This window comes from Leuciscus leuciscus, assembly GCF_965113295.1.
Source record: "Leuciscus leuciscus genome assembly, chromosome: 6".
NCBI lineage: Eukaryota > Metazoa > Chordata > Actinopteri > Cypriniformes > Leuciscidae > Leuciscus > Leuciscus leuciscus.
In genome coordinates this window covers 37467979-37479157 of record NC_138730.1, presented here as the reverse complement: position 1 = coordinate 37479157, position 11179 = coordinate 37467979, and the positions used below count along the sequence as shown (strand labels likewise).

At 37.8% G+C, this 11179-nt stretch overlaps 1 protein-coding gene across 3 annotated transcripts in view; it reads right to left on the bottom strand.

The window, feature by feature from the left end:
* Window positions 1-361: 361 nt before the first annotated feature.
* The window catches only part of arhgap12a (Rho GTPase activating protein 12a), a 36691-nt gene continuing 25873 nt past the window's right edge, over window positions 362-11179 (bottom strand). Inside the window, exons 5-19 of one of the 3 annotated variants that reach the window (XM_082173512.1) lie at window positions 9721-9819; window positions 9357-9479; window positions 8920-9003; window positions 8219-8284; window positions 7419-7480; window positions 7221-7302; window positions 7020-7118; window positions 6161-6253; window positions 5958-6060; window positions 3427-3567; window positions 3232-3330; window positions 2416-2493; window positions 2180-2314; window positions 1990-2095; window positions 362-1811 (exon numbers count right to left, since the gene is read on the bottom strand). In XM_082173512.1, coding sequence (XP_082029638.1) covers window positions 1637-1811; window positions 1990-2095; window positions 2180-2314; window positions 2416-2493; window positions 3232-3330; window positions 3427-3567; window positions 5958-6060; window positions 6161-6253; window positions 7020-7118; window positions 7221-7302; window positions 7419-7480; window positions 8219-8284; window positions 8920-9003; window positions 9357-9479; window positions 9721-9819 — 1545 coding nt within the window. In that variant the 3' untranslated portion in view covers window positions 362-1636. The remainder of the gene's footprint in view (window positions 1812-1989; window positions 2096-2179; window positions 2315-2415; window positions 2494-3231; window positions 3331-3426; window positions 3568-5957; window positions 6061-6160; window positions 6254-7019; window positions 7119-7220; window positions 7303-7418; window positions 7481-8218; window positions 8285-8919; window positions 9004-9356; window positions 9480-9720; window positions 9820-11179) is intronic. The other 2 variants (XM_082173513.1, XM_082173514.1) reach the window with 2 other exon arrangements.

Sequence of the window (11179 nt, the reverse complement as noted above, 5' to 3'; positions counted from 1 at the left end):
TTACATGGTAAGTTTGCATCTTTACCTATAAAAATATAAATCTGTCAATGCATCAACAGCATTAAAGAAATGTTCTGGGTTCAATCATTTAGATTCTCACTTTTAAAAACAATTGCATTTACAGTAACAAACAACAAAAGTCTGAATCAGAACATTTCTTTATACAGCTGCCTTACAAAAATGCTTTGATCAAATTCATAATATTCATCAGGTAGGAATAAAGAGTAGGTTCATATACCAGTAGTCAAATTTTATGAGAGAATGTTCATGTCAACACATGAAAAACAAAACAACAGAGTTACTGTGATGTTTTCTGCCCCCTGGTGGAGAAACTTTGAGAGTAATGACACTCAACAAGATGACCAATTTGCCTTGTCAACTTTATTTTGATCAAGACAAAGCTCTGCAACAAAGCAGAACATTTGATTAATTACATTCAACAGCTATTAACCAAATAACCATCTTAATTCTTATTAAAACATTTTAATAAACCAGTCTCTAATACAATTTTGGTGCCTTTACCTCCATGTGCTCTTTTAGTCCTCTCACACACACACACACACACACACACACACACACACAATACCATACATACATACAAATACACATGTAGTATGTCTGTCAGACATATTTACAAAGAGAAATCCAGTTTAACCCACTCACAATTTCTCCCTTTACTTATCTCTCTAATACAAGATCTTCACGTGGTATTTTGTCAAAAGCATACTGAACTCGTTATTTAAATGCTGTAAGTTTGCATGACGGGTCTGGTCAGGAACAGTAGTGAATATGATGTCCTCACAGGGTTAAATGTGTCCTGCACACATCTTATTCAAGTGTCTCTCTAAGGGCCAAGACGGTTAGATGCACTCACACAGCATGAAATATACCTGACGAGTTTATGAATCCTTTGATTTTGGACTGATAATCAGGGAAAAGAAGGCTGATACTCAAACAAAAGCGTGTCCGAATTTAGGGAGTCTACAAAATAACTCCAGTGTTTCCCAGCAGTGGTCATCTCAGAGGTCACTTCCAGCAGTCCAGAACAGAATGAAATCCATCTCCGCAGAAATTTGAGTTTTAATATAAGGTAAAATCCATGTCTATCATGTCAGTCAATCAGTTGACGTGTCGCTCCAAAATGTTTTACGGTATTACCACGGAAAGATGTGATGCAAAATGTAATATGTCAATCTGTTGACGTGTCGCTCCAAAATGTATTACAGTATTACCATGGAAATATGTGATACAAAATGTAATACTAGTAGTGAATGGAAATCTAAAACGAAGCATCAGATTTCTCCCAGAAGCAACATGGTTTTCAATCGGACAGAAAAATGTCCATATTTCAAGCCCTCGTTGCTTGAACCAAATCCAAAAATGGTCCAAAAATGACATAGTCCATGGATTTGGGTATATGTAAAAATAACACAACATCCAGGCAAAAAACATGACAATAATTTAGTCCAATAAAGATATGAGAAAAGATTTGACAGTTTGTTGAAGCCAGAATGGTGAATTTTTTTCCTTTCATGTAAACATACCAAGATGTGTTCAGTTTTCAGACTGGCAGTCAATGGGCTGTCTGGTCTTCTGGCCCGGTGGAATCTGGTCAAAGGGTTCCTATGTGTGTGACCTACCTGCCAAATATGGTCTCATATTCCATAAGAATCAGCTCAACAATCTGGTTCTGGTAGACCATGTGCACGGCCATATTTGCTGTCTCTATCTCTGGGCGCAGGAGCGTTGGGCCGAACACGATGGCTACACTCTGGGTGGTCATCCTGTTCTCATCGACATGCTGGATCACTCTACAGAGAGAGAAAAAGGTTATAAACACAGGGGCAGTTGACATGACATACACTTTATCTAAAACCGTTTCAGCATTTTTCTAATTATAAACTACCTAATTATTTCCATTTATGATTACGTGCCTTCTAGAGTAAAAAAAAAAGCATTTATTTTGTCTCCCTCCCCTTTTATACTCACTTCTTCAGGTGTTTGAAGAGCACCTGTATGGTGTCTTGGTTGGGCCATGGCAGTTGCTTCATCACATCCTTAACCGTCTGAACTTTGTGTTTATAATCTGGCATTTCTACACGAAAAACACAAAAGTCTTAAATGTGCAAGAAACATCTCTCTCTAAAAAGCTTTGTCTCAAATATTGGTGTCCACTCACTGATCGCAGCGATGAAGTCGTTAAAGAAAGCAAAGGTGAACAGAGGTTCTGGTAGCTCGCGGAAAAACATCTTCAGAGCTCCAGTGGTAACGTGAATGTCCTCCCATTTACTGTCCCCTAAATTCACTTTCTCGTCTGTATTTATGTGGATCATAGTGACACAAATCATCAGTTTATTTATCCAGTAATCTGTTATGTATAAATCAGCGAGGGTGTGAAATGGTGGAAGGGCATACCATGATTAACAGCAAATCTCAGTTTTTGTATGATGGCCAAATTTCCACTGACTCTGTACAAACCATCCACTCCTAACCCTGGATGAAGGGAGAAAAAAAAATGACAAGCATTACAAAGCATTAGAATGCATGTTAGGATATAGTTTCCAGCAGCGAGTATCAACTCATCCCGTTTACATGCACATTAAAATTGTAATATTTATCAGATTTTGGCAATATTCTGATTAGTATGGAGTCATGTTAATGTCGTAATTGAAAATTTGTAAACCTCTTATTTAGAAAATCCACTGAAAGGAGACATACACCTGCTTAGTCCACAAGGAATAGTGGGTGCTAACAGATGCTTCGCCAGGTATTTAGCTATGGCAACTCAAGCTAAATGGACACATTTCTGGAGTGAAAAATAAGACTGACTTGTTTTTATGTAATTATTAAAAGAAATCGACATCAATGCTTGCCCGACTTTCTCAATTTTGTGGTGGTGTCGTCGGGCATTTCTGAAGGTGAGAAGTGTTCGGGTCCTAATTAAATTATGGTGAAAAAGTAGTAATAAAACTAATATTAGTTTAGCATACTGTGTAATCAATGCCAGCACTAAATCTCCTGGTAAATAACAGAGGGAAAGGAAACTTAATACGTACACAGGAATATTACGATACTTAAACGGAATATGTTGAGCATGGAAAGGCAGTCAGTGTCAAGGAGTGAAAATAGTCATTTAAGCTTTATTAAAGCATAAAGTTTGAAAGTTGGGGTTAGGGTAAATTTAGGATTAGGATCAATATTCAGCTTCACATGGTCTAAACAGAAGATTACCGGTCTTCTCCACATGCTCGATGCACAGCCAGACGAAGCGAGGGACGGTGGTGGCCTCTCTCTGACAAAGACTGCTCAAACTGCAGCCAAACACCTGATCTACAGAAAGAGAGAAAATCAAACGATATAAAAGGCCTCTGAATTTTACAGATAACCCTGTGATGATTCAGTTCTGTTTGTAGATGCAGGTGGAACCTTTAATGTAGCCCTTGTCTTTGACAGCCTGTAAAGAGGGTCTGCCTGTGAGAAGCTTCATCAGCTTGGTCTTCTTCTTCTGTTCAGCATTATCCATGCTTATAGACTTCTTAATATCTAAAGCATAAAGGGTGAAGAAGTCTATTTAAGGAATGGTACACAACTCCAAGTGCACATGGATTAGTAATGGGGTGTAACGATACACGTATTCGTATTGAACCGTTCGGTACGAGGCTTTCGGTTCGGTTTTCAGTACACATTTTCAAACCGAACGGTTCGTTGGACCCTTTTTCCTGCCGACCAAAATTTCGTTATTTCAAATGTAGGCGCGTTGCGCGTGGCAAGCGCGCTCAGAATGTAAGAGACGCCGGCGCAACCACAACATTACCCAACATCAAATGGCAAACGTAATGCAAGCGGAACGAAACTGCTCATTATCGTGTGGTTGAAGGACCGTTTATCAGTTTGGACCAGTGCAGCAAGAGCCGATCGTGATCATGCGACACTGTTACTACACAACACTAATAAGAGATCCAGTAAAGAAAGCATTTGAATTCGCCACAGAAGTAATAACATTGCTGCGAGATCTAGTGAGAAACATTCACATTTCTCCGTTATTAACGGATCAAACAGCGCTGACGTGGAAACCAGGAAGAAACATTGTGCCATGAATGAACTATCCAGTGTCCACAGATTAGGGCTGAACGATTAATCGCACTTTCCATGTAATCGCACTTAAATCGAGATGGCTTATCGCAAAGTCTGCGATTATTTTTTATGCGCAGTTTGTCATTGACGGCTCTGTAAACGCTGCTCCATCTGAAAGCACTGGGAGTTTGAGTCACTTATAACGTGCATTTGAAAAAACAACACGCGTCAAACATCTTTCCAAAACATGAGAAGCATTTATGAACCTCGTCCAACAACAGACAACATTTAATAACATGCATTTACTCCAAACTCACTTCATAACGACAGCTGAGCTCCTCCTGTGAGATGATGTGTCTTCTTACACAGAATAAGGCAGTCGTGTATTTATAAGTCATGTTTAATCAAAGCGTTTCGATCTTCTGTTTATTCAGCTACAGCGATAGGGATTTCCTGGAATGATGCGCATTATTGTACTTCTGCGGCGGGGCATATCGTGTTTGCATGAGAGCGCCCTCTGGCGTTCAAATGGGGCAGTATTTACTACCAATCAGCCGCACTCCACTGACAAGCTGCGCATAAAATAATCACTTATTTTTGTCGTTTTGTTGCGATTAATCGTTCAGCCCTACCACAGATCAGCAACATTCACCATGGATTTACTGTAGTAACACTAACTGTCTGCAACCATGGAAGTTTGGCAGGAATAGTGGGCTATAATGCCTTCAAGTAACATTACGTCGGTTTTATTTTGACATTATGAATACAATTGCTGCCCTCAAATGTTAATCTGAACTAAAATAAACCTTTGTTTATAACTACTACAATATTACATTTTATTTTTTCCAAGGAGCTGTTTAGTCAATTATAGCTCCAGAATTGCTCAAAGTAAAAAAATATCATACTTTATGATGTTAGTTTTAATAAAAAAAAAGAATAAAAAAAATTAAATCAAGGAAATTTCTCTGGCATTTCTTTCTTTTTGCTGTATCGAAAACGTACCGAACTGAACCGTGAAACAAGTGTATCGTATTGAACCGTGAATTTTGTGAACCGTTACACCCCTAATTAGTAATAAACTAAAGTTTATGCTTATTATATTTTAGAACTGAGCTTGAACACGTGTTTTTAAGATCTCATAGGTGCACTCCTGGAAACATTACAGCAGATACAGAAATTACAAAGATTTGTATGTGCCATGTGAACAGCACTCGTCTCATAGTAATATGATTACATGCATGAACAATCAAATTCACTTCAATTTTGTTCAATTGCTGTATTGGAGGGTATTAATGTAAAATACACCTGCAGCTGTCATGGAAATGAAATCAAAGATGTAACTGCTTGCTGCTCTTGACTAAAAACTTCAGTAGCTTTATTAAGTATCAATACCAGTGCTTTATTTAACATTTGACTACTTTTTCAAATTTTCTTGAAGTTTATTCAGAGCTAAAAAAATTTCAGGGATCTAGAATTAGTTTACTTAATTTTTATCTTTCTTGTTTTGTCCTCATTTGCTCTTTTGCCTGAAATGTGTTTATTTACCAGGTTTAGAATAAGACACTGTCACATAATATATAAGACACTTATACGGTTTACTTGCCTTTAATAATTGAGAACTAAAAACACTATTGAATTAAGAAATTCATTAATATTAGTTTTTGCTATGATATAATAAATAAATATACATTTAACTACATTAAATACTGAAAGATATTGATAATAGTTAAATCTAATTAAAAAAAATATGATTTCACCCTTTAATTGAGAGGCATGTATTTTTATGCTTATTAAAGTACTGCGTTGACAGCTTAGACAGCTCAATAGGTTTTGGAGCAGAGCTTCAGAATCGTGGACACACACACACACACTCACACACACACCTCTGGCCTTCTTGGAGTTTCTTTGCTCTTTTTCTTTGTCATGTTTCTCAGTGTCAGGAGATTCTGACATGTCTTCTTCAATGGCCTCATCAGACTCCCACATCTGCAACACGAAACACATTAATGTCAGTACAAGGATTCAGAATAATTACAGTGAAGATGTAATGTAATGTAAGTGCAGGTATATAGAAAAGTAATCTTACATATGTGTGTATGGCTTCAGTCAAAGCTTTATACCAATCAAGGCCGTCGTTATCTGACTGCAAGAGGAGCTCCATGCCCTGCCGGGTCTTCAGCTACACACAAAATCTAATTAATATTTGTTACACATGAACCACGTCCAAACATCAAGCAGATTTTAGCAAACCTTCAGCCAGGCTCCTTAAAAAAGGACAGGTTAATCCACTGAATGACCTTAATAGCATTTCAATATTCAGACTTCTTTAAATTAATAAATATTCAGACCTCATTTAACCAAATAAAGCACAGAGAGCCAATTAGGTCAATAGCACCTGCTTCATCTGCCAATGGATGATGAAATAAAAACGTTTACCAATCAAAGATATGTTGTATCAGCCAGAGACATGTGTTTTGCATTAATTCCTTGAAATATTGTGGTTTTTTTATTAGTTGCTGCATGAAGTTCTGGAGATAATAAAAGGAAATAAAAACTTTTGGCTTTCTAACTAAACTCCTGATGGCAAACTTTCCATTGAGATAAAAGTTGGTAGAAGACCAACCGTGAGAGTCATCAGTCTTAATCATTGAGGGTCAGACTATCATTTTGCAATGTGATCTACAAGCATTGTGTAAAAAAATGTATGGCCAACTTGCTGCTGTTTCATTAACTTGCCAAAACTTCCAATTTTCCCCATTCATGTCTTCAGGGAATATGGCTGTAATCAGTGATTCTGCTAATCAAACTTTAATTAAATATTTTGAAAATGTAGCCTTCCTGCTAATTGATTAGGCACACACACACACACACACACTCTCAAACACCTCCTTAATTTATAATCAGTCTACAAGAAAAGTGAGATTAGTTTCCAACAGGCTGTTTACCTCTAGAACGTTCTTCTTGCTGGATTTGTCTTTAGACGCCCAGTCCACTGACCCTCCTCTGAGATCCAAACTGAACTCCAGCTTCTGGTCTCTTCCAAACTGTTGAGAGAACAACACATTAACATACACCCCAGACATATAAAACTGATTACATCACATAGATTACTAATGATTTTCTCTCAGCACTGAACTGTTACTCACCCAACCAGTCCCGCTTCCTTGGCCCTTATTAAATAGCAGTGATGAACCCTGCAAAACTGTCCAATAGGAGGTCCAGTTCTTCCTGTAGGCATGAAATTAGACAATAAACCAAAATACAATATCAGCATGGCACAGTTAGTCATTTGTTTGATCTATCAGATGAATGGGAGCATTCCCTCCTTGTTTGTTTCTACTTACCGGACCTTTTTTCCATGTTCAGTGATTTTAGTCATGTTTAAAGTGCCACATTTCTCTGACGGCTGAAAGAAAGAATAGAAAAGCTGATGTGAAAAGAGAAAAAGAAGACAAACCTAAATAAACAAACTACAGTTAAGAGTGATAAACAGCAAGAGTGAGAAGAGACAAGCAACCTGATTTTTCCCAGTGTCAACAAAGACTGAACCACCATACGAGAGAAATTACAAAAGAACAGTGGTTTAGACCTGTTTGCAGAATGTTGTACTGAACTACATTACATTCAGTGCTTTAATATTTACTAGAGAAGCAACAAAACAGACAAAACCAGCAAATCAAGCTTTAAAATGGATCGTTTTAAAACCCAATTGGATGAGCATTCAAAGCATGTGCAAATGCAAAATAGCTGATTTAGACATCTGTGATCTATTCTGTGTCAATGCACCACACTGACTGAGAATTACTTTTAATTTGTATTAATATCACTGCTAATGAATGTAATCACTTGACAGTCTTAAAATATATTGCAGTTGCTTTCTAAAGGCATTGATTCATGAGATGTCGTCCAGTGATTTTACCATGGCCAAGAGTGTTTTTAGCAATACACTTCATATTGAGTGCATCAACAGCCCTTAACGCATATGCTCTCATGGTTATTGATTTATTATAAACCCACACCACAAGCACAAAGCATTGTCAGAGCTCTGCATGAAGAGAGAAGTTAAGAAAGGACAGGGAAAAATAAACAAAAGGGGGGAAAATGAGGACCAGGAAGAGAAAAGATGGATGATGCTTATACTAACAGAGTGGGGGGGTTTAGGAGAGGAGGGGCAGGATGAGTCAGAGTCGGGGGAGCCTGTTTTAGTGTCCTAGACAAGAAAACAACAAACCACATAATTCAAACTTGTCAACATCTGTAATAATATGTTAATCAGATAGCATTACACTTCTATCTCCATTTCAGGATCAATCAAGATATTCTAATAGGTCAAAACAGGTTGTTTTGAAGACAGCATCAGTTTCCAAAGCCAGACAGGACGTATGTTTTTTTTTTGCTGATCTTTTAATCAAAGTATGTGATTAATCATACAAGTGCAAAGCATCATTAAAGACACGGTTCTTTCAGAAATAAAAATTCTGTCATCTTCTCCTTAACTTTACACCACTCACAAAATAAACATCCTAGAGGATCTGAGCAACATAAGTGTGTTTACATGATGACAGAGCAGAAAAAAATTCCTTTAAGCAGGATGATATATTCAAATGCAATTTATATTTATTGACGGGTCTTAATTTCGGCCGATCATGATGACAAGAAACCGATAGTCGAATCTGCTGCAATAATCCTGATCGGAGCATCCCTAGCAATTTCTCATGCAGTTTGAACACATTTGTGCAGAAATCACTGTGTGTACTAAAATGAGTTGCAATGGGCAAAAGTGTGCATGCATCATCTCATTCGACATGATTGGTTGCTGGAATATAGGGGTGGGACAGCACTGACTTGTGGCCTATAAGGGTGAGAGCGGAAGGTGCTTTTGTGGTGCGGGGGGAAGGCTCGCCGGTCCTTGACAGATTTCTGTTTTAACTTAAGTCAAACATTAAGCACATGTGAATATCACCCAAATCAGATTGGGAGACTTCTTCCTCACTAAAAACCAAAAGAACTGTTAATTTCAACCAGACCAGCGCTAATAAATAAAACAACCTCTAAGCAGTTACAGTGTGACACAATACCTAATCAATCTTCATAAAAGACTGAAAAATAAGAGTTTAACCACTAAATGAAGATAAAACCACCTTAAAACAATGTGTTTGATTACTCAACTTTGGCATTTTTACTGAATTTGAATAGTTTTATTATGCATGTTGTCACTGTCTCCTGTATAATGGCAAGAAGACCCATTTTCTCTCTTTGTTTGTATGTATACGTATGAGTACCTTGTCATTGGACTCTGAATATATGCTGCGTCTCGTCCTGGTAATAGTAATGGGATCTGGCAGTCTCCGATCAAGACTACGAGTTTTGTGTGCATCCCCTGGCAGCAGAGGTGTGTGGTTAGACTAGAACAGGTGGGACGAGAAGATGCAAAATTATTAGGGCTGGTAATGATGTATGTTAGGCAAACAAATCTTGATATACTTGCAACGTGTACATGCACACACAGACACACAATTTAAATAAAACACCACACAGGGTGTATTGAAACCGGGATTATTTGTTTTAAATCAAATTGAAAGGGATATCTGGGACTTCCTGATATTTTTAATGCTGATAAGAACCGGAATCTGTTGTTAGTCTCACCTGTGATTTGAGACCAATTTTAGGAAGCTCCCATTCAGATCTGGAGTCACCTGCACTGTAGTAATACAGCCGGCCTCGCTCGTCTGTGTGTCTCAACCACTATATACATGTACAAAACACACACAGGCATGATGTGCAAAAAAACATCTTCAAAATCAACTAGTCAGTGAGTTGCCTGAACAACCAGTTGACTAATCGTTCTCGAGAAAGCTCTGTAAGGCTCTGTTTACACCTGGTATTAAGATGCATTTTGGTTGCTTAATACAGGTGTAAACGGGGTCTAAAACGTTCTGAACAGGGATGGAAATTAACTTTTTTGTCCACCGGCCACTGTGGCTGGTGGATTTCAAAATCTACCAGCCACTCAATGTTTTTACCAGCCACTTTCTTGTTTTTAACCGACAATGTGTAACTGCATGTGAAAATTAATACTACAAGATCTACAATACTTAAGCAGTTTATTTAATCTCAAGTCTCAATGAAATACTGACATTTTCTCTTTCTCTCTTATATATATTTCTCTTTTTTACCTGGATGTGGCATTTGAATGATTCGTGGTCTTTTATGGCTTCCAGTTTTAGGTTTTTAGTCCCAACAATGAAACTAGGGCTGGGCGATATGGACCAAAGTCATATCCCGATTATTTAGGCTGAATATCGATATACGATAGCCTATATATCTCGATATTTTTTCCGCAAAGTGAGAGCAAATGTTCAGTCAAAGTCAAAGCTAAATATGACATGTCACAAGTAGTTTTATTGAAACTGGCTATTTCCACACACACAAGTACTGTCCCCCTTTACTTAACATCAATTGTAAGAATATGACTAATAGTATAAGACTAGTACTAATAAATAAACATTAGGCCTATGCTAAAGCTATTAAATAGCAGTTCCAAACTAGTTTTTGTTAATACAATGTTGGTATGAGCCACTAGAGTCATTTAAAAATATAAAAAAATAACACAAAGAAAAATAAAGTGGCATTTTGGGGTTAATATGGAAACGACAGTTACCATGGTGAATACACAATATTAACAATAACTGTTAATGAACCATGGAAACTGCTCCTGGTGAATAGTATGAAAATCATCCCTGCATTACTTTTATTTTGTGTAATTTACAACGTAACGGCGTTGCATGCTCGTAGTTTATTTTGCACTTTATATACAGGGAGGCGATACACAGCGCGCGCCGCCGCATTTGCGCGTGCATTTGAAGAGTGTGCTATGAGAACAGGATAACGGCTGACGTGACAGGACAAGAAAGTCCGTTTTTCTGAGGTGAAAGACTTTATTTCAGCGTACACTTATGTCCTCTAAAAGTGTCCGCCGTCTGTGTGAAACAGTAGCTGCTATATTTTTATTTACCCGCCACGGTGGCCGGTAGGTGAAGCGAATTTACCCGCCACAACACAAAATCACCCGCATTTGGCTGGTGGCGGGTGCTAATTTCCATCC